At 37.9% G+C, this 26946-nt stretch overlaps 1 protein-coding gene across 9 annotated transcripts in view; it reads left to right on the forward strand.

Moving 5' to 3' along the window:
• The window catches only part of LOC128136137 (adenomatous polyposis coli protein-like), a 151108-nt gene that overhangs the window by 96594 nt on the left and 27568 nt on the right, over window positions 1–26946 (forward strand). For 8 of the 9 annotated variants that reach the window (XM_052775301.1, XM_052775300.1, XM_052775302.1 and 5 more), the window contains 3 exons: window positions 7173–7256; window positions 21517–21621; window positions 25602–25724. In XM_052775301.1, coding sequence (XP_052631261.1) covers window positions 7173–7256; window positions 21517–21621; window positions 25602–25724 — 312 coding nt within the window. The remainder of the gene's footprint in view (window positions 1–7172; window positions 7257–21516; window positions 21622–25601; window positions 25725–26946) is intronic. The other variant, XM_052775303.1, reaches the window with a different exon arrangement.

A 26946-nucleotide genomic window follows, 5' to 3' on the forward strand; every position in this document is an offset into this window, starting at 1 on the left:
TCATTTCCGAAACAACCTCATAGACACCTGGGCCAAAGAGCATGGCATTGAGTGGGTGTATCACATCCCTTATCATGCACCAGCCTCTGGGAAAATCGAACGATACAATGGACTGTTAAAGACTACATTGAGAGCAATGGGGGGTGGAACCTTCAACCATTGGGATACACATTTAGCAAAAGCCACCTGGTTAGTCAACACCAGAGGATCTGCCAATCGGGCTGGCCCTGCCCAGTCAGAACTTTTACGTACTGTAGAAGGGGATAAAGTCCCTGTAGTGCACATGAAGAACATGTTAGGGAAGATAGTCTGGGTTAGTCCTGCCTCAGGCAAAGGTAAACCCATCTGCGAGCTCCGGATGCAGCACGCAACAATGCAAAACCACACACCATCTCTCCTGCCCTGAGAGACTGTTACGACAGGAGACCCAAAGTCTTGGATTAAATGAACTCAATGGACACATTAGAGGTATGGCCCATAGACTAGGGGAATGATAACTCTGTTTATATATATATAGCAAAGAACGGAAAAGTGATGATATATAATTGGAAAGTGTAGGATCTGGCCATGACATAGATGGTATAGAATAAGGGGTGGATGATGTCCTGGGTTTGGCTGGGATAGGGTTAATTTTTAGAAGAAGCTGGGAGGGGGCACAGCAAGGATAGCTGGGATGGGGTTAATTTTTACTAGAAGCTGGGAGGTGGCACAGCCAGGATAGCCGAATGGAACTAGCCAAGGGGATATTCGATACCATACTGAAGTCATGCTCAGTATATAACTGGGGGAGCTGGCTGGGGGAGGAGGGATCTGGCTCGGGAATAGGCTAAGCACAGTGTTCTGGGTGGTGAGCAATTGCATTGTGCATCAGTCGCTTTATATATTCTTTTATTGGTATTATTGTTATTATTATTTCTTCTCTCCTTGTCTTGTCCTATTAAACTGTTCTTATCTTAACCCACGAGATTTTACCTTTGTCTTCCGATTCTCCTCCCCATCCCACCAGGGGGAGGGGAGGAGTGAGCGAGCAGCCACGTGGTGCTTTGTTGCCAGCTGGGCTTAAACCACGACACTGTAGATCATCTCTACCAGCACTAATTCCCTCAGATACTGGGCACCTCCCTCAGTGGTGGTTTACTTGCCTTGGTAGTTTACAACATCTTCCTTTTAGGAGTTACCTTGCCTTCACACTTGACAGGAGCCACCTTTGGAAGCTGCAGATTATTGCCCCTCCTATGATCCCTTTTCTGATTCCCCAGTCCCTAGCTAGGGATCCCAGCTGCTGGACATCCCTACCCTCTGTCGTGGTTTAACCCCAGTCAGCAACTAAGCACCACGCAGCCGCTCACTCACTTCCCCCTCACCCAGTGGGATGGGGGAGAGAATCGGGAAAAAGAAGTAAAACTCATGGGTTGAGATAAGAACGGTTTAATAGAACAGAAAAGAAGAAACTAATAATGATAAATGATAACACTAATAAAACGACAACAGTAATAATAAAAGGATTGGAATATGCAAGTGATGCACAATGTAATTGCTCACCACCTGCCGACCGATGCCCAGTTAGTTCCTGAGCGGCGATACCCCCACCCCCACTTCCCCCAGTTTATATACTAGACGTGACGTCACATGGTATGGAATACCCTGTTGGCCACTTTGGGTCACCTGCCCTGGCTGTGTCCTGTGCCAACTTCTTGTGCCCCTCCAGCTTTCTTGCTGGCTGGGCATGAGAAGCTGAAAAATCCTTGACTTTAGACTAAACATTACTTAGCAACAACTGAAAACATCAGTGTTATTAACATTCTTCTCATACTGAACCCAAAACATAGCACTATACCAGCTACTAGGAAGACAATTAACTCTATCCCAGCTGAAACCAGGACACCCTCTAATTCCTGACTATGGGCCCCAGTATCCCAGCATCAGAACAACCAGCTGATAATTCACTCACCTGGCTGGTGGCAGTAATCTTTTTGCATATCTCACAGCTCACTCAGGTATAGGGACTGGGTGGTTTCTACATCTTCTATGATTTCTCTCTCTTCCTCCTTCTGTTCTTGTGACTGCTCTGCTGCAGAACAGGCTGCATCTTCTGATTCTTCCTCATGCTCCCTCTCAGGAAGAGCATCTTCCTCCCTCACTAACTGGGTCAACCTGTGCTGCCATTGTTTCTTCTGCACTACAGACGTGACTGTTACATTTGAGGGTTGAGTCTGTGGCTTCGCCACAGCATCTGTTTGTATGTCCTCAGATCCAGAGACCCTCTTGCTCTCTTAAGGGTGCTGGACAGAGGTAGGTGTAGAGGTAGGTGTAGGCCAGAGCCCAACACAGTGTGAGAAGTTATGTCTCTTTGGTATAGACAAGGCATCCTTTCTTCAAGTGGTCTGCTGCTTTAACAGGATTCTGCGCCTGTTTGGGTGTGAAGTCCCAGATCATTGGAGGTGAAAACCATTCTAGGCACTTACCCAAATTCTCCCCCACACTTTGCCACCCATGACTCGACTGCCTCAGGGCATGTCCCTGTGTGGCATTCCCAACCTCAGGGCACATCCCTGTGTGGTGTTGGTTAACCTCAGGAAAAGCCAAAATCAGATTCATGGTGCACACCAATACGAGCATTTTGGGATATTCAGGAAAATGAAGGGCCATTGCAACAAGGGAGGAAACACCTACACTGGAGAAGAGGGGGGAGGTGCCATTTTTCATTTGCCCCACAAAGTGGCTCCCAGAGGAGAAAAGGAAAAAGGTTTAATTGTTAATTGTCTCCAGAAGATGCTTCCTGGAGTACTGGGACAGCAGCAGTGGAGGTCCCAAATACCAGATTAGGCTGAAGGCCAGTGATTTTATCATAGCTCTCCCAGGCAAAACACAACAAAGTGATAAAGAATACAGCAAAAGGTGAAAGCAGCCATTAACAGGCACTGGTGTTTGATGTACAGCAAGAGAGGGAACAATCAACGGAGCAGATGAGGGAACAAATAAATCAGTACTGAGAGCAAACAAGTTAAGATCGTGAGCAGCAACAGCAAGTAACAGCCTGCCAAGCAACACCTAAACAGGTGTAACAGCTATGAATTCAGTCTAACACACTCCAATCAAATCTGTTGTTATCTTGAACCCCTCAAGCCCCATGTTGGGTGCCAAAAAGAACTGTTGTGGGTTGACCCTGGCCAGCAACTAAGCACCCACACAGCCACTCGCTCACTCACTCCCCACCACAGCAGGATTGGGGAGAAAATCAGAAGAGCAGCAGCGAGAAAAACTCATGGATTGAAATAAAGGCAGTTGAGTAAGTGAAGAGGGGGAAAAATGGAGGGGGAAGCAAGTGATGCAAAGTCAATTACCAGTCTCTGAGCAACGGCGACTTTGGAAAGACTCCCCCTCCCCCGATTTTATTGCTGAGTATGACATTATATGGCATGGAATATCCCTTTGGTCATTGGGATCAGCTATCCTGGCTGTGTCCCCTCCCAACTTCTTGCCCACCCCCAGCCTACTTGCTTTGTGGGGGCAGAGTGAGAAACAGAGAAGGCCTTGACACTGTGTAAGTACTGTTCAGCAATAGCTAAAACAGTGGTGTGTTATCTACACTGTTTTGGTCACAGGTCTAAACCACAGCAACATAGGGGCTGCTATGAACAAAATTAACTCCATCCCAGCCATATCCAGTACACCTGGAGTCTTGCAGAGATCAAGATTTCAGCAGTGTTAGATTTGTACATTTGTCTTGATTGTAAATGTAATGCAGACCAACCCATTAATAATTTTCTCTACTTTTTATGTTATATTTTTATTTGAAGAAAAGATTATCCATGTTTTTAAAACAAAGTATTTTAAAGCAAAATTCTATTCCTTATTTTTATTTTTTAGTAAGTGTTTATTTTTCTATCACTGTGAAGAGAGGATTTTTTTTTGTTAGAATTCTTACTAGGGCAGTGAAATCCAAATAATTTCTAATTTTAAATGTTAAGATACTGTATCCATAGATCTTATGGTGATGATTAAATGTAATAAAATGAATAGGAATATACTATGAACAAATAGGAATAAAAAGTGATGTTTCTTGTATGGATTTTAAAGGTAAAACCATTCCTAAATGCATTCAGATACTTGAAAGTTCATTCCTATTCATGCAAGAGCACAAGTAATCAAATGACTGTTAACTAATATAAAAATAGACATAGCATTCACATAATGCAGAGCACTGAGATAATGTTTTCTTATTTTATTTAATAATAAATTATTAAATAAAATATTTGTATAAAATTATTGTAATTAAAATTATTGTAGAATTATTGTTTATTTAATCTTTTTCTTATTATGTAGTTTAGAACCATTTGTCTTCTATACTATTAAACTGTTTGAGTTTTTAATCATAGAATCATAGGATCGTAGAATGGTTTGGGTTAGAAGGGACCTTTAAAGGTTATCTGGTCCAACTCCCCTGCAATGAGCAGAGACATCTTCAGCTAGATCAGGTTGCTCAGAGCCCCATCCAACCTGACCTTGAATGTTTCCAGGGATGGGGCATCTATCACCTCTCTGGGCAACCTGTTCCAGTGTTTCACCACCCTCATCGTAAAAAATTTCTTCCTTATATCTAGTCTGAATCTACCCTCTTTCAGTTTAAAACCATTACCCCTTGTCCTATCGCTACGGGCCCTACTAAAAAGTCTGTCCCCATCTTTCTCATAAGCCCCCTTTAAGTAGTGGAAAGCCGCAATAACGTCTCCCTGGAGCCTTCTCTTCTCCAGGCTGAACAACCCCAAGTCTCTCAGCCTTTCCTCACAGGAGATGTGTTCCATCCCTTTGATCATTTTTGTGGCCCTCCTCTGGACCCACTTCATCAGGTCCATGTCTTTCTTGTACTGAGGACTCCAGAGCTGGATGCAATACTCCAGGTGGGGTCTCACCAGAGTGGAGTAGAGGGGCGGAATCACCTCCCTTGACTTCCTGGCCACGCAAATTTGAGGTCTCTTGTAAGATACCCAGTAATATGGACATTTTCTTGACGTTTTTTGCCTTTCCCTTATCATCTTCATCTAAGTAAAGCTCAGCATTATTCCTACTGCTATGCTTTGTTATTTTGTGTTTACATAGCAAAAAGCATAATTTGTCTTCATTCAGTGATTTACTGACTTTAGGCTCATTTCAGGTTCATTATTGAACAAATTAAATTAGGTTCTTAGAGTTTTGATTGCTGTTCATCAAACTTACCACTGTTGATTCCTGGTACTTGTTTGACTGTATACCTCTACTGTTGTATGTTTGTCTTTGGACTGTAAACCCTTTGGGGCAGGAAATGCATTCTTTTTTCTGCTTGTACAGTGTTTGGTGCAAAATGGTTGATGGATCTCCTCAAGTCCCCTGTAATACAAATAATGAATAAGCAGAGAGAAGAACGTTCTGATGTTTAAATCTCTGGACTAAAATTTGGGAGATATAGACTGAATTGCTCTCCTTTTGAGAACTTCATCATTGATACTGGACAAATCATGTAATCTTTACTTGTTTTTCTTCTGGAAAAAAAAAAAAGAATCCCCGCTTTTAGTTGTATATATACATATACTCAGTTTCTCTGAATGTCCTTTATGAAATAAATTACTGGTTAAACAGAAAGAAACTCAGTTTGGGGAAAATTTAAGTCATTCTTAAAGACAAAAAGGAGAGATATGTTATGTGAGTCGTGCATCATGTCACCAATATATAGTTATTCCCAGTAATATAATTTTATTATCTTTCTAATACTTAAGAATTTCCTGATCCAAGAGAGAAGGGGAATGAATTAGCTGTCTGCCTCATGTCATGCTGAGGCTTCTGTGTGTGTAGCTTTCAAATTTTATTGGCCTTTTTTTCTGATACTTTGCTTTACAAACAAATATCTAATTTATAGTTTACTATTTGTAACTCCACTAAGTGTTGATGTTTAGGATGCTTTTCCCACAGCTTATTATCCTGCATGTTTTAAAAATTCATTCTGTTCTTTGTGATTATATTTTTTTCTGTGTTTCTAAAATTTCTAGATTATATTGTGTTTCTATTACAATTTACAAGTGTGTTCTTTGGCATTTGCAGCTTTTTTAAAAGTTTATCTTACTTCCATCTTCAGATTATAAAATGTTAAATAAGGCTGATTATAATGCTGATCCTTGCGGTGTCCGCTAGATTCACAAAGCCTTTCCTCTTTTAGTATAGCACTGTAAATGTTATTCAGATAAAATGATCAGGGTTTTTTTTTAAACTGTGCATTCGATTTTTATGCTATCCATTATACAAAACAAAGTCCTATTTAATCAGTTCAGTGTTTTGTTTCTGTCCTGATATTATTGGGCTAATTATTTTCTGCCCACTTTTAAAGTCAAATAATGTCAATTTATTATCAAGCTGATAGAGGGATATATCACTTATTGCATTCACTTATTGTTTCACAGATTCATAATGCATCCTGTGCTCTACAGTATAACTTACATGGAGTATATGTATCCTGTAAAGTTCAGTTTTTCAACATTCCATTTACTAACCACAGAATGATTGCAGTGGGAAGTGTCAATATAGCTATAAAAGACTTGCATCAGAAATATCTATAAAATCTCAGACAAACCAAAGAAGCAGTATGTAGTTTTCTTTTTACTAAACCTGTAAATTGTTTGGAATTTGTAGGAACAGAAAATATTCAGAGGCTGTGCATAGGCAAATTTCCCAAATCATCATAGTAACTGAAAATAATCAAAGACATTCAGGATTTTATACCTTCAAAACAATCTGCAAATATAAATCTCTCTCAAATCTCTGTAAGGCAAGTAGAAGTCTAACATTTGAGATTAAATAATTTGCTAAAAACCTGCATAGAATGTCAATTTCAGAAATAGGAAAATTGTGCAAGTTTACTGAAATGTTTTTCTATACCTGGGCTTGTACTGTGTAACAATCTAATATTATATCCAAATTAGTGTCAGTTTCATTAAAAACCCAACTACCCATTTTATTTTGAATGTTTGCAATCATGCCTGTTTTTTTATTGTCAAGAACATTTGTGGAATTACTATATGAATGAAGTAGTTCTGTTTTGCAGTCAGCTATATTTGCAATGAACTCTTCTCATTGTCATTCTGTACAGTAATTATAAGGAATTTTTTTAAAAAAAATCAAACATGAAAATACATTCATTTCAGGTAAGGGTGATGAGGATTCAACAAATAGAGAAGGATGTTCTTTGTATACGACAGCTCCTGCAATCACAAGCAGCTGAAACAGAGGTTAGTGAGCAATTTCTTGCCTTCTTTTGATTAGGATATGTATCTTTTTAAAAAAGCAAATATACTTAAATGAGTATATTGGTGGGCAGCATTATTTGTATCAGCAAGTGATGTCATGGTTCATAAATTAGTCAATATTCATAGGCTGTAGCTGCCTTGGGAATAAAATTTGGTAGCATGTTACTTGCTCTGTTAGCAATGAACTGATGGTGGAAAACTTGGAATATTCTTTATACTACTGTTGAATTTTAATCAATAATTATATATAATTTAAAAGTTTAACTAGCAATTTCAATAAAAAGGTCAAAGTGCAATGTATTATAAAGGCCAAGCATTTGCTTTAGCAAATAATTATAACAGTTTTGCATGTCTTTCTAAATATGAATCTCTGATAAGCAGCTTCATGGTTTGCTTATCTTTTGAGATAAGAAAAAAAGGGCGAATACAGTTTCTGTCAGACTTCATTAGAGAAGCCTTGCATGTTTTTACTGTTTAAGTATTGGGTTCTATATTAAGAAGTACAAGATAATGTTTCCTGTAAATGGCAAAGTCCATAATAATAATTTTCATTAACAAAAACTGCACTCACAGTGGAAATTAATTTACAAGCTCAACTCTTTCTCATACTTGTAAATTAACTATAAATTGTATGTTGGACCTGAATATTTTATTATTTGTCTTTGCCCAAAATAACTACTGTGAAAGTTCAGGGCAACTTTTGAATTATTAAGGGATAGAGATTTTCCCACTGTAGAAAATAAATTCTTTCACAATTCCAGTTTTTTGGGGAAAATCTGGTATTATAAGTGAAGCTGACTGTAGTGTGTATAATTAAAGTTGTCTAGTCTTTTGACATGTTAGCCAGTCCAGCTGCAATTTTGTTTGATTTATGCCCCTGATTGCTGCTTTTAAAAATCACTAAACATTTTGGAGAATTAAATTATCGGTTTATTTTCTTAACCTTTTCATTTAATTCTGTCAGCACACTTACTTGTGGTAAAACATGGATTTGTTTTTTTGGAGGAAGTGACTTTTGCTTTCATAGTAAAATGTTTCCTAGTTCGGTTTGTATAAGTCTCCTAAAATCAGACTAGCAGACTTGCACAGTTGCTTTAAGCAACTGAATTAAACGACATCATTAGCATTGGGCTTTGTGGTCCGAACAGTAATGGGGTCTGACAAGACGTTATAAAAGAAAGCTTTATTGAGGCAGTAAGAAAGATGAGCAACAACGCACCCATACTGTTGTCCCTCAAACAGGGTTCGTTTACCCAGTGTGCAAGCCAATAACACACAGAGTCGAGGTATTTTCAAATTAATTTCATTGATGCGCATGAATGGGTGCCTGTCTTAAGACAGCACACCCTTGTCTCAAAAATTCCCACATTTATACACTTAAGTAATACATATTATAGAATCATAGAATTGTTTAGGTTGAAAAAGACCCTTAAGATCATCGAGTCCAACCGTCAACCCAACACCACCATGCCCACTAAACCATGTTCTGACGTGCCACGTCTACATGTTTTTTGAACACCTCCAGGGATGGTGACACCACCACTTCCCTGAGCAGCCTGTTCCAATGCCTGACAACCCTTTCAGTAAAGAAATTTTTCCTAATGTCCAATCTAAACCTCCCCTGGCACAACTTGAGGCCATTTCCTCTCGTCCTATCACTAGTTACTTGACAGAAGAGACTAGCACCCACCTCACTACAACCTCCTTTCAGGTAGTTGTAGAGAGCGATAAGGTCTCCCCTCAGCCTCCTTTTCTCCAGGCTAAACAACCCCAATTCCCTCAGCCACTCCTCATAAGACTTGTGCTCCAGGCCCCTAATCAACTTGCTTGCCCTTCTCTGGACACATTCCAGCACCTCAATGCCTTTCCTATGGTGAGGGGCCCAAAACTGAACACAGTACTCGAGGTGCAGCCTCACCAGTGCCGAGTACAGGGGAACAATCACCTCCCTGCTCCTGCTGGCCACCCTATTTCTGATGCAGGCCAGGATGCCGTTGGTCTTCTTGGCCACCTGGGCACACTGCTGGCTCATATTCAGCCGGCTGTCAACCATCACCCTCAGGGAAAATAATATTCATTATTATTTCCCTAAATGATTGGTTCTTTCTTCTTTGCCTCTCATGTAAATTAGTGCGCAGACTCTATCTTCTTCCTTCATTGTCTTCTTTTGAGTAGGTGGTATCATTTGAGTAGGTCAATGAGTCGGTGGTCATGATCTCCCCCTGTAGGAATTACCTTTTACCTACTTCTTACTCTGTCTTGGCAGTTCCAAGCGGTTCTTCAAGGTTTGTTGATCAGACCACAATCCATTATCTTTTCTGACATAAGCATTCTACCTATCTACAAAGCCCCATTGTCTAATAGTTTATTCCTAAACCCTAAATCATGTCTAGTCATTGTTTCCCTATTTTAAATATTAACTGATGGGGGGAGGGGGGGTGCTGTACACAGGACTTTAGCAGCTCCCTGTTTATTTCAATCATATTATACATATTAATTGATAACAATTTGGTGACTCACCCAATCACTGACAGCAAACACAGGATCATAAGCGATGCCCTGGCTCTGGTGGACTGCCAGGGACACTTGGTGTCCAGGTCATCTGGCAGCAACAGCTAATCGTGTAAATGCCTTTTGAATGCAGGTAAGAGTCGTGCCGGCTCTTGGATCCACCAATGGCAGTGTGATTTGAGAAACTCATACCTTACATGAATAGTGTGAGTGGCATCCTTCCTGTGCTGCTGATGTCAGTCAGGGGGCAGGGTATCAGGAGGCAGCGTGTCAGGCTTCCAGTTTCCTAATAAAACTTTTTTGTTGTATGGATAGAAATTGTTGCAGAGGTATATAGCAACCATAGGGAAGGTGCAATCTCGTAGATGTCAGAAATAGTCAATTATAAGATTTAATCTCTAGTTTTGTTATGAAATTAAACTCTGTGCACTTCATAAGTCATTTTTAGCAAAATTACATATCTTTCCTCCCTTTCTCAAGTAACCTTAATTGAGCGGATACAGTAGATCGCATCTATTAAAGCTTGCTTCTAAAGTAACAAGATCCTCTATTAACTATAAACCTTTTTTTAATTAATATATTTAAATGTCAAGTATGTAGTCTGGAGACAAATTTATTCTTCAACCAGAAAAAGAAACTAGGATTCTTATTCTCCAGCAGTTATTTGTCAATGGTTTACAAAAAATTTTAACGTCCTTTTTACTGAGCTGTTTTCTCTATATCTCAGATAATAGCCTCTTCCTATTAGCAGACATTCTTTTAAGGCAATCATGCTGATTAGTGCGTTGGATTTTAAAGGTATTTGTTACTGACCTGGCCGGTGACCAGTGTGGATTGATAAGGTTACCTATAGTGGTATTTCTGTTTTCCCAGGTGGTGTAAGACATACTTATTTTTAAATAAAGAAAAATATGTTAAAAATAATAAAATTGCTTAGTACTGAAAAGTTAGCAGTGTAAAACAACATAGCCTCCTTTAGTGTAAATATGATACACTTGTTAAATACACTTAGTCTTTACTACACAGTATATAGGACTTGGCTAAATTCAGGGCGTTGAATAGAAGATGAATGGGACAGAGATAAGAAAAGAGAGTATACTCTTCTGTCTTTAAAGCCTAGGACTATAGTCCAGGAAGGTCAGGGTCTTGTCCATGTTCTGCCATGGACTTCTTGTGAGCAATATTATTACATTATAATTTTTTATTTTCAGATAACTATAAAAGACGTTTCTTTGCATAATGTTTGTAACTTTCTCTAAAATCAGTGTGTCGTGGTTTAACTCCAGCCAGCAACTAAGCACCACACAGCCGCTCACTCACTTCCCCCCACCCAGTGGGATGGGGGAGAGAATCGGAAAAAAAAGTAAAACTCGTGGGTTAAGATAAGAACAGTTTAATAGAACAGAAAAGAAGAAACTAAAAATGATAATGATAACACTAATAAAATGACAATAGTAATAATAAAAGGATTGGAATGTACAAGTGATGCACAATGCAATTGCTCACCACCCGCCAACCGATGCCCAGTTAGTCCCCGAGCGGCAATCCCCCCACCCCCACTCTCCCCAGTTAATATACTAGGTGTGACGTCACATGGTATGGAATACCCTGTTGGCCAGTTTGGGTCAGCTGCCCTGGCTGTGTCCTGTGCCAACTTCTTGTGCCCCTCCAGCCTTCTTGCTGGCTGGGCATGAGAAGCTGAAAAATCCTTGACATTAGTCTAAACACTACTTAGCAACAACTGAAAACATCAGTGTTATCAACATTCTTCTCATACTGAAGTAAAAAACATAGCACTGTACCAGCTACTAGGAAGACAACTCTATCCCAGCTGAAACCAGGACACAGTGGTATTCTTGTCATGTGACTTTTAGAGAGAGGTGCCCATCTTTATTTCAGAATGAGAATAAATTTAAGTTACATTTTTTTGTTCCACCATTCAATATTAAAGTTGATGCATCTTTTCAGTAAGATGAGAGGGAAGCACAAAAATTACCAGTCTAATGTACAGGTTTTCTCTGCATAGAATGTCTGGTTTGTTATTGGACAGATATAATTAGTATAGTTTTCAAAACAATTTGAGGATATTTTCAAAAAATGTGTTATGAAACTTTCAAAATGCTTCTGAACAAAACCCCCCAATTTATTATTAGTGATCTGATTTGTATTTATTTATTTATTTACTCTAAGTTTAGAGAGAAGTTGGACTTGAAATCTGTAATTAATTCTGATGGGATCATAGTTAGGGATAAGGAAATGAACTGTCACCTATGGTGGTAACTATGTTGTCACTATCAGGTGATAAAATTGCCTTTTTACCACCTAACAAACTGTTTCAATCAATGTATAAGGAGGTCACAGTTGACTAAAATGACACTGATAACTTTTGGAGGTAAAATCGTAAAATGAGGCATCTGTGCGTGCACACCACTATGAAAGCAGTTCACTATCACATTATCAAACAGCTGTCAGCTTCCTTAGTAGGGAAACTAAGCAATTCAATAGCTGAAAGTCCTTTCTCTGTGCCTTTACCACATACTGCCTTACAACCTCCCTATAGTTGCATTCAAGTGTGCAACAAACACCTCATTCATATCTGCTCCCTTGACATCTCCTCAGATTGCAGTCCAGTAGTGTGGACATAGTTCTGGAAATAACCTTTGGTAGAGAAGAGTAAATATTATACCACATAAACCTAGTCTGATGATGAGTTTCAGAAAAGGGATGGGGATACGTTTTGAAGAGCAATTTGGTGGGGACCTGTGTATAGGCGCTTAAAAAGTTGTAGGGTAGTGCTTAAAAGGATAATAATGAGTTGGTCAGCAAATTGAGGAGGTACACAGCCTCAGGGAAAAGGTGATTTACTGGAAGAGAAGTACTATAAGATATGGTACTCTATTTTAAGAGAAGAATTTTACTAATGTTCAAAATTAGTTAAATATGTGTGATATTGTAGTACAAGTGGTATGAACTTAGTCTGAATAGCCTTAAATAATTGATTGCTGTGTTACCATTGCTTTCTCTCATTACAGAATTTTTCTCTCTTTTTCTGGAAAAAATAGCACAGTATTGTTACGGGGGCACACACAATCAAATCCAACAGGTGTTAAAAGTCAGATTTATTCTTCAGTAAAAAGTTAGTTAGTTAGACCTCCGATAACATTAGTGAACCACAGGCTCAATGATGTAAGGGGAATTAGTACTACACAGCCAACTTAAGAATCCTTAAGATTTAAAAGCGATGACTCAAAATGCACATATCACTCACCTAAAAGCTGAGGGCTCTCTCCCTTGAGGAGTTACCTCGGGCGGTGCCCCGACCCAAGGGGGAGTCCCCGACTGCAGACCCGCTGCTCCGAGGAGGACTGACTCCAACATGTCCTCCAGCGGGGTCCCGTTTATACCCTTGTCGAATCTGATCTGTGGTCATTTAATCCCTATTGGCCAAGAAGGTCACTTCAGTGTACCTGGCACGTCTCGATTGGTCTGTTCAACTTTCAACCTGCGGCCTCTAGGGTTTGGGGTTTTTTTTCTCTCCTCCCTGCCTGGAGAAGTTTTGTTTCCTGCTGGGGGGAGTGTACTGACTCACCTCAAGGACTCAAAGAGTAGTTTTTGTCTCAGTTCTTCACTCCAGTCCTTTCTCTTATTTGGCCTCTGAATACATGGAAATTCTTTAATATATCAAAATTTTCTTGTGGTATGTCCTATCAATAAAGCTTCTGGAAGGATTGGTTGTACATTTACACATTTTAGGACAGAGTTAACAGGGTACTGGTGGTTAAGGAGGGAGTAACTACACACCTATTAATACTACATAGTGGTTTTTTAATCATTTTGCCAAAGGATGGCCATCTCCTGTGGGTAGCAACTAGATCTAGTTCTGAAATTGCCTGGTGGCAAGAAGAAAGGCAGTAGCAGTCAAATTGCAATGTCCATATAACTGAAAAATATAAACATGAAGCATTTATGATATTTTTATACTGTGCCTGATATAGTGATACCCAACTTGAATGTGCTTCTTATGTTTATAAATATTTAATAATAAATATCATAGCTTGTCTACTGATTAAAAGTTGGCCACTAATTGCAGAATCTAAGTGCAAGATATATATTTTAGTATATGACAAAATATAATACTATACCATAGAAAATAGCTTTGGGAGATAAATCAGCAGAAAAACTTTTAAGACATTTTAAAGGTTTGGCAAAGTTGCTAACTCCTGTAAATGCTATTAGGAAAAGTTGAGGTAATTTGCCTGCAAGTGACACTACCTTCCAAATTCATGAGAATTCTAGTATACATTTTGTGAGATTTTCGTAAGGTTTGCAATCCACTATAGAGTCTCCAAAGATAGAATGTTTGGCTGTCAGGTACGAATCTAAAATTGCATTAAAAAAACCCAAACCCCACAACAATTTCTTAGCAAATATTTAATATGGTGTTTTAATTTGCTATAGTGGTCCAGGCCTTTCTATCATAATATCTGTCATTTGAAATATGTGAAGTGTTTCCATTAGACAGTGTTGCTGCAGATAATTTATTCTGTTCAGAGATTGTTCTCAGCAAACTTTAAACTATTTTGATAAAGCACTCTGATGGATAGGAGTTCTCTTAATGATTTGACTTACAAGATTTTTTTCTCCTTTATGACTTAACCATAACACAATGTTTTCAATCTTATGGTTTCTTGGTTTTGTTCATTGCATTATTCTCTTGATCTTACTACATTCTTTCTTACACCTGTATGTATATAGTTTTTGTATGTACTATGAAGTTATGGTGAAATAAACATTTTTTGGTATCTAAGAAAATAATAGTTTATCTGCAGTTTTCAACACAGAAAATAATAAGGCACAGGAATATTGTGAAGAAAAAAAAAGTCTTTTGCCTAAAACAACCATTATTCCTAATAAATACACAAGGAACTACTTTTGCAACTCATTTTTACAAAGTACTAAGTAAAATTATTTGTAATTGGTTATTATAGCAAAAAAGAATCAAGGCCTACTATTCTTACAAATGTCACACCGAGAGATCTGTCTTTTTTCTACTAGTAAATACAGGGAAATTAACAACTGACAAGTGATAGTTCCTGTTTACTTTAAAAGCATTTAGAGCATAGTGACAAGATGGGGGGAGCCTATAATAGGCACTTGCAGTCTTTCACCATTTTGCTACAAAAGCAAACAAGCATACTCAGCAACTTCAAAACTTTGTTCCTTTTGTAGTGTGATGCTAGAATTCAGGAATTGACAGAGGGGCTCTAAACCCGGATAATGCCTCCTGAGAATGAACACTTTTATAATTTAAAGGAACAACTACAGAGAAAGAGTTTTCTTCAGAAAGCAGAGAGAAAGGTAGATTGTAATAAGATTTACAGTATTTCAGTTTCACCAAGCCCTTGCAGATAAATCATGAGAAATAGTTTTCCTCCCTGCATCTAGCAATTTAACTTTGGCTTGAAAGATTCCATTTTGGAGCTTTCAAAAGGCAAATTTAGAAAGAAAAAGACCATTCATAGAATGAGCTTTCTTAGGAGAAAAAAAGGTACACTAAAGTATGAACATGGCCCATAGACTAAGCTCAAGGCAAGGCTTTTCAGAAACCAATTGTATTGGGTCTGGCTGGGATGGAGTTAACTTTCCCCATAGCAGCCTTCATAGTGCTTTGTATTTGTAGCTAGAAAGGTGTTGATAACACATCCATGTTTTGGATACTGCTGAGTAGTGCTTGCACAGCATCAAGGCTGTCTCTCCAACCACCACCCCCTCCCACAAAGGCCAGAAGGCTATGGGTGGGCAAGAGGTTGGCAGGGAACATAGCTGGAACAGCTGACCCAAACTGACCAAAAGAATATTCCCTACCATATGACATCATGCTCAGCAATAAAAGCTAAGAGAAAGGAAGAGGAATGGGGGGCATTTGTTATGAAGGTGTTTGTCTTCCAAAGCAACCACTGCGGGTACTGATGCCCTACTTCCCAGGAAGTGGCTGGACATCACCTGCTCATGGGAAGTAGAGAGTAAATCTTTTTGCTTTTCTTTGCTTCCACGCTGTTGACGCGGAAGTCACGGACACTGCACACAATCAATATGATCAAGCAGATGCCACTTTATTGCCAAGATAGCTCGGTTTATATGTTCATTCTAGTTACTGTTCACACATAAGCAAATTAGAGATTGGCTAGCATGTGCTGTCCATGCGCCTAGTTACACCTAATGATTGGTTATATCAACACTGTACACGCGCATAAACATAAGGCATAATTGGTTGTATTAACTAAAACATGCAAAACTTGTCTCGGTCTAATTGGTCAAGATAAGCTGCCGAATTGAGGTTCTTTGTGCCAAGTTCCCTTTATCGTGGAATGCGCACCTGTGTTCTTCTAATTGGCATCTTTCTTTTTTTGTCTTCTTGTTTATTCTGTTCAAGGCCTTCTAAAGGCATCTGGAATGCTCTTACTACCGTTAGCTAAATATGTGTCCACAAGCAAAGCATCCTTGAAGTCTGCTGGCTACAAAACATCCTTGGCTCACAAATTGATCAATTCTATCGAGTCTGGATTGTTCACTATGTGCCCATTACTTTCCAAGTATCCCACACCACGCGTGGCCTTTGCTTTTCTTATTAAACTGCTTTTATCTCGACCCACAAGTTTTTCATCTTACTTTCTCCCTCAGTCCTGCTGAGGAGGGTGAGTGAGAGAGCAGCATGGTGGGCACCTGGCAGCCAGCCAAGGTCAACTCCCCCCCACCAATGTTAATATTTCTTGTGCACTTCACAGTCATCACATTGCATGTATGAGATTTTGTTATTCATCCATTTCAGGGATGTCGTGGTTTAACCCCAGCCAGCAACTAAGCACCACGCAGCCGCTCACTCACTCCCCCCCACCCAGTGGGATGGGGGAGAATATCGAAAAAAAAAAGTAAATCTCGTGGGTTAAGATAAGAATAGTTTAATAGAACAGAAAAGAAGAAACTAAAAATGATAATGATAACACTAATAAAATGACAACAGCAATAATGAAAGGATTGGAATGTACAAGTGATGCACAATGCAATTGCTCACCACCCGCCAACCAACGCCCAGTTAGTCCCTGAGCGGCGATCCCCCCACCCCCACTCTCCCCAGTTGATATACTAGGTGTGACGTCACATGGTATGGAATACCCCGTTGGCCACTTTGGGTCAGCTGCCCTGGCTGTGTCTTGTGCCAACTTCTTGTGCCCATCCAGCTTTCTTGCTGGCTGGGCATGAGAAGCTGAAAAATCCTTGACTTTAGACTAAACATTACTTAGCAACAACTGAAAACATCAGTGTTATCAATATTCTTCTCATACAGAACTCAAAACATAGCACCATACCAGCTACTAGGAAGACAATTAACTCTATCCCAGCTGAAACCAGGACAAGGGATGATTAAATGACAACTTCTATAAGGCCACTTTATGCAAGAATACACAGCCAGCTTCTCAGATAACAGAATCATAGTTCACTCATTCTGCTTCACAGTTCTTCAAAAATCATGTCCCAGAATAGGTCATTCTGTTTAACATACTGGACCTGCATGCCATTCTCTAGATGCTGTATCCCATGCAGAGATTACAGAGTCTGTTGTTGTTTACATTCTGTGGTTCTTTAGCTGATGTGGTTGATAGCTTATATATTTTCATCCACAAGTCCTACCTTCAGTGTTAAAAGACAATGCAAAGAAGGTGCATACTTGTAGTGGTTATGCTATCTTTATAACCACTAACTCACAGTCTGACAGAGATGAATATTAATTTATTTACTGTAATGTTATATATATTTTTTGATAAGATATAAAAAATATTTTAGTCATCCTTATGTGTATGTGTGTGTATAGAATAGAACAGTTGGAAGGGACCTACAACGATCATCTGGTCCAACTGCTTGTCCAATTCAGGGCTGACCAAAAATTAAAGCATGTTATTAAGGGCATTGCCCAAATGCCTCTCAAACACTGACAGGCATGGGGCATTGACTGCCTCTCTAGGAAGCCTGTTCCAGTGTTTGACCACTCTGTCGGTAAAGAAATGCTTCCTAATGTCAAGTCTGATCCTCCCCTGATGCAGCTTTGAACCATTCCCACACGTCCTGTCACTGGATACCAGGGAGAAGAGATCAGCACCTTCCTCTCCACTTCCCCTCCTCAGGAAGCTGTAGAGAGCAATGAGGTCGCCCCTCAGCCTCCTTTTCTCCAAACTAGACAAACCCAGAGTCCTTAGCCATTCCTCATAGGACATGCCTTCCAGCCCCTCTGGACACCTTCAAGGACCTTAACATCCTTTTTAAATTGTGGGGCCCAGAACTGCACACAATACTCAAGGTGAGGCCGCACCACCACTGCTAAATACAGCGGGATAATCACGTCTTTTGACCGGCTGGTTATGCTGTGTTTAATGCACCCCAGAATGCGGTTTGCCCTCTTGGCTGCCAGGGCACGCTGCTGACTCCTATTGAGCCTGCTGTCAACCAGCATCCCCAGATCCCTTTCTGCAGGGCTGCTCCCCAGCCACTCCTCTCCCAATCTATACTTGTGCCTGGCATTACTCCGTCCCAGGTGCAGAGTCTTGTTAAATTTCATGCCACCAATGATTGCCCAATGCTCCAGTCTATCTAGATCCCTCTGCAAGGACTCTCGTCCCTCGGGAGAGTCAACAGCACCTCCCAGTTTGGTATCATCAGCAAACTTGCTAATGGTGCATTCAACTCCTGCCTCCAGATCGCTGATAAAAATATTGAACAGAACTGGCCCTAGAATTGAACCCTGAGGAACACCGCTGGTGACTGGTCACCAGCCAGATGTAGCCCCATTCGCTACAACCCTTTGAGCTTTGCCCTTCAGTCAGTTCTTCACCCAGCGCACCGTGTACCTGCTCATCCCACAGTTGGACAACTTGTCCAGATGGATGCTGTGAGGGGCAGTATCAAAAGCCTTACTAAAATCCAGAAAAACTACATCCACTGCCTTCCCTTCATCCACTAGGCGGGTGACCTTATCGTAGAAGGATATCAAATTAGTTAATCAGGACTTTCCCTTTGTGAACCCATGTTGACTGTGCCTGATGATTGCGTTGTCCTTTAAATGCCTTTCAGTAGCACCCAGTATGATCTTCTCCATAATTTTTCTAGGTACTGTGGTTAGACTAACAGGTGTGTAGTTTCCTGGGTCTTCCCTCATGCCCTTCTTGTAAATTGGAAGACTCCCAAGATGAATAGAAGAAGTAGAAGAATCAGTTTTCAATAAATACTAATTATCTGCTGGCTGTGTGTTATTGTTAACTCCTTTGGGTCTGTATGTACAAAGTGAACAGCTTCTCACTTCAAATTACTCTAGTAACGAAAGTGGTAAAAAGTCTTTTCTGTGAACTTGGAAGTTTCACATGCAAGCCCTGCTGATGACTCATGTGACAGTAAAGAATGTGCTTGTTTATGCATGTTGTGACTGCAAACATGCATTTAAGGTGGTGTGAACCCTGGTAGTAATTGTAAATAATTTCTTTATAATTATAAATTAATTTGGGTGTTATGTTGACTACTTTTTGTCATGGCATACTTTTGAGAGCTTTTTCTCAAAATGGGAAGCCACCTCTTTTGTAAATAGCTTGTAGTAAACAAAAAACTTATGTGACTGGGAAGAGAGGGACAGAGAATGTAAGAGAGAATTCTGCTTATGTTTTCAGGGAATGGAATAGATCCCTGTTTGTTCTCTAGATTCATCAAAACTATTTAATAAATTAGTCCCCCCCACTCCTCAGGCCCCAAATCCGGAACTGTTCTTGGAAGAATAACATATAAATAGCATCAACTGGGCGACACAGTGATTCAGAGCCTTGCTAATGAACAGTTCAGCTTTTCGCATCTAGATACTTTGAATGCTACTTTCTTCATGGGATTAAAAATTATTGTTATCTAATGACTGTTTGGAAAGTTCTGTCCCGTGTTATATTGGAGGCGTAGATCTAGATTTTGTGTCAAACTCATCACTTTACTCAAGATTGAAAGTACTTTGAGACAGGGAGAGTCCTTATACTGTATTCAGTGCATAGTATAACAGGGCTTATCTTGACTGGGTCCTGCTGTTGTATTGGGAAATAAAATTTCTTTAGTCATTTTATTAGCAGCAATAACAATATAATTTCATACACACTGATAGAGATGGTAAGTTTTAAAACTACAAATCAGGTTTAAAAGAATAACGACACTGTATCTCCCAAAATATTTTGAGAGTTTTGCCTTGTGGTTATTCATCTTCCATACATATAATATTAAGGAAAATATTACTAATTATAAGTTTCAATTTTTTCATGTTATTACTTTGTTTAATGTTCCTGTGTTCTTTGAAGTATCTTCTTCCATTACTTAAACTGTATAGATTTCATTTTTTAATGTTTATTTCTAAATTATTATTTCACATGTATTTAATCAGTTAGTTGCTGGTTTCTGAAATCCTGTTGGATGTTAAATGTTTTCTGGGTTTGAGACTAATGTTTTTATATGAATAAAAAAAAAAGAGTGCATGCCAGTGGTACTGTATGAGTGCGTTCACCATTTTTTCAGGTAATGAAAGAAGTTTTAGTATATGTACATTGAAGAGAAGTATGTTTCTGCTAGATATTACAGAGAAATTTGCATAAAGCAAGATGAAGCAGACTATGCTGTCATAGGCTGGACTGCTCATAAAAATTGTAAAGTCCCATAGAAATGGAATTTGATAAACCAAGTATAGTTATGCAAATGAAATGAGAGGGATACAAGAGAGTATTGTCTGTTATGGTAGTAGCCTCTGAGCCAGAAAAATGAAGCTTGGCATCAAAACTAATACTATAAGAACAATCCTGCTTTGGAGATAAGGTAATACCTTTTGAATTTCAGACTTCAAGCCAGTTCCAAGGACAGAATGGTTTATGTCATTCTGAAAAACTGGAACATTTTAAACAAATTAGTGGATGATGTTGGACACTTTACACAGTATTCTGCTCAGTTATTCTATTTGCTTTATTAAGGAAATATATAAAGCCCTATTTCTGGTGTTGATCTTGTGATCTCTCTGAGTGGATTTGACAACAGTTTGATTTTCATGTAGTTCTATCGAAAATTGGATTGCCTTAAGAAACTGGAACATGTGTCTGTACTAGGTCGCTGTATCATTTGCATTCATTTTGATAAAATATGATTAGGTTGATCAGTAGCAGATTATTTAAATTTTATTTGCATCAAAGTGGTTACTCCTGCATTGTTTGTCATTAAAATGTAGAAAGATTCGTACTATATGTGTACCCTTCTGTTCACCCAGAAAGTGTTTGTGTTTGAATGGAAATCTTAAACTGTGCTAGCCTTGTCTCCAAGTAAATGCACAGATCACATGACATTGCAGAGAAGACAGTTTTTTGCTCCAGTTCTGTTATGTTTCTGATAGTGATGTGAGCAGAGCTGGTAGAGAATGGTGTTTCTGTGTCTCACAGCAAATCCTTTGTCTTGCGGGACTATAATCCTGAGAGGACATGCTTTGCTTTCATCTTGCAATTTTTCTAAAACACTCTGTCTCAGCTGTTAATTATTGAGGCTAAGAGTTATGAAATACAAAGCACTACTCAATGGTTTTGTGAAGATACAGCATTGATGCATTTATAGTTTAGAGAGCTTTGAATGTTAAAGTGTACTTCATTTCTGTATATAATTTCATATACTCTTGTATTAACAGAGGGCACCTCAAAGCAAGCATGATGTGGGTTCCCATGATACAGAGAGGCACAATGAAGGTCAAGGAACAGCAGAAATCAGCATAGCAACTACTGGTACTGGTCAGGTAAATTGATTATTTTCTATGTTGATAGTATAATTAAATACTTGAAATGTACAATGCTTATATCTTGGTATATACCTTATTGTGTTTATATGCTTGTTCATTTTAAAAATATTTACACTTTTCTTCATTCCATGTGGAAGTGAGAAAATTTCTTGTGTTTATTAGAAATAAATGTTTTAATAGGATAAAGTGTAAACATTCCATAATGCAAGGAGCCGTTTTCTTTTATTTAAATGATTAATGAGCCTAATACTAAGAAACAAATAAAAAGAATGACTACAGAAAATGTATTTTATTCTAGGTGAACTGTAATATTAGAAGTATGGTTTAATTATGGGAAATTGCTCAAAATTTCACTTGAGAAATTATCACTGAAATATCAGTGATTTTAAAAATGAAAATAATCAAATGGCAGGTTTATCATTGATATTTTGTTAATACTATTTTAGATAAAGCTTTGAAACAGTATTATCAATGAGATAATCTTCTGGAAGTGTGCTGAAGGATTATATAAATGCTTTTAAATAATCTTTCATTGTCATTCCTTTTATTAGTGAAACACATTAGCACTGTATTTAGAGGGCTAAGATAAATTCTTCTTTATCTTTTTATATTAATATTTTTGCATGTTTGAGACCTCTTCGGCTAAAAATACTTTAATTCTTTATCATGCACTAATTAATGTTTGTTCACTTCATAATCTCCAACTGTAGCTGAGACATTCACATTAGTAATTTGGGCTCTTAAAACTTCATGCTATAAATTTGATCATTTAATTCATGTGTAAAATATTTGTGCTACTTTGGGGAAGTAGAATTATTTAAATCCTTCTGAAACTATCCTGTGCAAGGAGATTTATCAGAAAGAATATAAATTGTTGTTTGGCTTGAGTGTTTAATTTGATTTAACATTAAGCATAGGCCATACTTTTGCTTTTGAAAGATATTTGATCACCATTTTGAATTAAGTTCTCTCTGCTATATCTGAACAGTTGCTTGAGGCTTTCACTCTAATTCTTGTGACAGCTTTATTGCTTGGGAAAAAAATAATTCAGTGCTGCTTTGGGGCTGAAAGCATAATGTATTTAAATAATTGATGCATTGTGGCTGTATTTTCTTTCTTGATTGTATGAATCCGGAGTTATTTTGGACAACAGATATTTTACAAAGAAGGAAGAAGGGATTCTCATATGCCTTGGCAGACATTATGCAAGTAGACAATTCATTCATTCTTCATTTGAGGTTTTATGTTTAGTATTTGAACAATTTTGAACTTTGCCTCGTTAAAATATTTAAAACATTTGTATTCTTTCCTCCTGGAGGTTGATAGATCCAGGGCTCTGAATCTGTGTTCTAAGAGACATCTGAGGATTATTTACTCTTAGGGCAAGTCCAGAGACAGAAGGCTTAATAGATTGAGCGTAGCATTTATTTCTGATAAACCAGCTCAATATACTTTGCTGCTTTGAGCAATCACTATTAAGTGGAGTGCAAAAAGTTTTAACTTAATAATTTGAGACTAATTGGTTTTGTAGTCATATGAGCAATGCTAATTGAAAATTTGCCAATTGAAGAAAGGATTTTTCAGGATTCAGCCATGTCCTTTTCTGTACCGTCTTACAGCTATCTTCTCTTCTGTTCTGTTATGCTCACTATTCTGCCACTGTAGTGAAATTTATTCAAACATCTATTTTGCAAATTTTATAAAGGAATTCAATGAGGTATTCTATTTTATTAATAAAATATGCCACAAAATAGGGAACACAACCTGATTGACAGAGTAAATAGCAAGTATAGTACAACAAACAGCAAGTGAAAGACAGGAAAGTATAAAAAGAGAAAACAAGACCAAGTAGAAGGATAAGAAAAGATTTTGAAAGAGAAGGTTCTACACAAGAAGGATCCATGTACATCCCTCTGTCTTTTTGCAGTTTCTCAGATGAATGGCTACACATTTCTTTTTTCAGATCAGTCTTTAGGAGCCAGTAAGAAAGGTAATTGCATTTAATTTGGTACTCCTGGCATCCTCAAAGTAGTAAGGCCAAAAATGATGGCTTTGAAGGAAATAGTTATTTGGATCAAAGTTGATACCATTTTTTAGAAACAATAGGAAAAGTATTCTATTTCTGTCTACACTACACTGGACTTTAATAGGTAGTGCTCCAAACTTGCATCTTTTTTTCCTTCTTGGATAAAATGAGCATATTGAACTTAAGAGTGGAGAATTTTGGCATGTACATATACAAAACCTGTAATCCTCTGAATGTAGTCTGAGGTCAAGATGATATTAATGGATCAGTCAGTGTAAAAATCTCAGGGTTCTTTCCTATATTCATAGCACTGCAGATTATTAAAGTGAAATAATTTAGGAAGTCTAATATAGTTTTCATTCTAAGCTTTATGTTTTTCAAATTTTCCCATCCATAACAGCAAAAAGAAGTGCTTGTTTATATAGGAAATATATATTGGAATAAAATAATGTGTGAATTAAATCATTCTAGTTGTACTTATTTAGTATCCTATGTTAATACTTATTCTGGAATATGCATGAAATGTTCTGGATTCAAATGGAGAATGAAATGAGTCTGTTTAAATGTTCCAGTATGACTAGAATTTTTTTCTATTTTTTTTTATAATTTTTACCAGAAATTAAAAGTCAATAGATTAAAAGACCTGTGTCTTTAAAATAGTATACATTATTTTGTAAATGACTTTTTAAATGTCACTGATATGGTCCAGTAATATTTATGATTTTTGTAGGAGTTTGCTTCTGTGATTCCTTCATAGTTAGTGTTTAACAGTTAGAATATGAAGTAATTTTTCAGCTTCTGAAGTTTATTTTTTATTTGGGCTGTTTTGTTAAGATGACAAACATATGATTCCAGATAAATATTTATCATATTACCACCTATTTTGATCACAGTGGGTAACATATTCACCTAGGTATATATAAAAGGGTTAAGAACTCTTAGGAAATTGTGTCTTCCTTCTATTACAGCTGATACAGGAAAAAGTCACTTAATACAGTGATGCAGGCTTAGGACAACGGAATGTTGGGCAAACTTCAATATAAGGCGGCACTCAGCTCAATTTTGAGAGAAAATAAAGCTCACCCAGTACAGCAATAAAACAAATGGAACAATTTTCCCTTAAATTGTATACTATTCAAATGTATTTTTAAGTCCCCCAAACTGAATGGAATCTTCTTGTGAGAGAGGGACATAGTAAAGGAAGCTTCACAGACAGGAAGCAGAGAAAAAGAAAGAACTAACACATACCCACACCCACACACACACCACCACCACTCCAAAGAGCATGAGAAGATAAAAGGCGGGGGAATGTAAGTACACAACATAGATTAAAAAAGGGCAAAGATGTTAATAACTGGGTGTTGTTACAATAGGTAGAAACATGCTATCTACCATAGTTTCTAGAGAAACTACAGCAAATAACGTCAGCATTATTTTATAGCTTTTCATTAAAAAATAGAACAGATTCATCCACCTGTGATTTGCTTTTGATAAAGACAAGTTCAAGTAGGTTACTCCTTGTCAAGATGAATCTCTTTCCTTGTCAATTCCTGCATATCTGATGGTGTTCTGAAGGTAGTACAGGCTTATTCTTACTCACTATATAATCTGACCTAAAAGTAGAGGCTACTTTTTTCTCCCTCTGTAAAAATCATAATTCAGTTTGTTGCCAGGTCCAGTTCTCCTTTTTCTTGGTGAAAATAATTATAGAAGACTTCCATTGAAAATATAACTTCTTTGAGGTTGAATTTAGGGGAAAAATGGGTAATAAAACCCAGTTTAACAGTGACATCTAAGTTATGTCGGGGTAGGGGGACCTAACTTAACCAAAATACATGCTGACAGTTCATTATAAATATGATTTTATCATCCAAGGCTGAAACTGATTTAGGCAATAGTTGGTATTGCAGTTAGACTTTGTGTTATACTGAGTTGTTGTTTAAATTTTTAGGGTTCTGCTGCTCAAATGGACCATGAGACAGCCAGTGTTATGAACTCTAGTAATAACTATTCTGTTCCTCGCAGACTGACAAATCATCTGGGTACCAAGGTAACCGAAGATTACAAACCACAGGTCGCTAATGCTACATTTTTACTAATACAATAACCTCATTGTTTCTGCCAATAGCGCCAATACTAGCCAAATGATCAATAAGGAAAATTTGATTGCAAGAAATTGAGTACCTAAAAAACTTGTGATGTTGATGCATAATCCATTATGAAAACTAACCCTTTTAAAAGCAGTTCTTGGAATACTTTACTGGAGTCTGAGTCCTCAAAACAGATGGCATTGCTAAGAAATTTAAATAATAAAATAAGTTACGTAAGCCCTTGATGGTAATAAATGTCTGTTCATTGTCTCTACAGTAACTCAGATAATACAACATAGAATAATGAAGAATGGAAAATGCTTGTCGTGACTAAAATATTTGAACTGAATAATCATTGAAAATAGGAAATGTGAAGGGACTTTGAGGAGATCACCTCATATATCTCCCAGTAATGCATTAATTTTATCAAAAGCATTCTTGACAGCATATGAAAGCTGTCTAACCTATTGGTAAAAGCTTTAATGATAAGCGATCTCTATCCATTTTTCAGTTTTTACTATTAAAATTTTTAATAACTAACCTAACTCTCTTTAGCTGCAATTTCCTTTTTCTCAATGGAAATAGGAGGTACTCTTTCCATCTTTTGAAGCAACCTTTTATATATCTGCAGTGTATTCTAAAAAGTTACTGAAAAAATAGAGATGAAGCTTGATATACAATAGAGACTGTACTCAAGATATACAAGCAGCATGAAGAGAGGAAAAAAGGGCAAATCTGTAACACACAATTGAGTTCCATAAACCACTGAAGTTTATACTGTCTCTGGCATCAGCAGTAATATAGATACTATCAATGGGGTGCTGATCCCAGTCTTCTGGGAAGCCAGACCTTGACATAGTATTAAGTTATGTTGGACCTTAAAACAGTGTTACGTTGTAATTTCTGCCCTTCATTGTATGTGTGCACCAAATGGAGGTGACATTAGTTAGAGTGTCTGTTTGCTACTTCCCATTATAAAGTGTAGAATTCCCAAAAGGTGCAGACAAGGGGAGAGCCCTGAATGCAGAGAAAGGGACTGAGGGTAGAAGGAAAAAGACAAATAGGTCCATCTTAGTGTGCTGTGGGGTAAGAAAAGCTTGAAATTAATGCATGAGAAGAAGGGAAAGCAGTAGAGATTTTAAGCATTTACAGATGCAAAAAGAGATGCCTCTGTGTGTAGTGTATATATAAAGAATATATGTTTAT

This window comes from Harpia harpyja, chromosome W, assembly GCF_026419915.1.
Source record: "Harpia harpyja isolate bHarHar1 chromosome W, bHarHar1 primary haplotype, whole genome shotgun sequence".
NCBI classification, from domain to species: Eukaryota; Metazoa; Chordata; class Aves; order Accipitriformes; family Accipitridae; genus Harpia; species Harpia harpyja.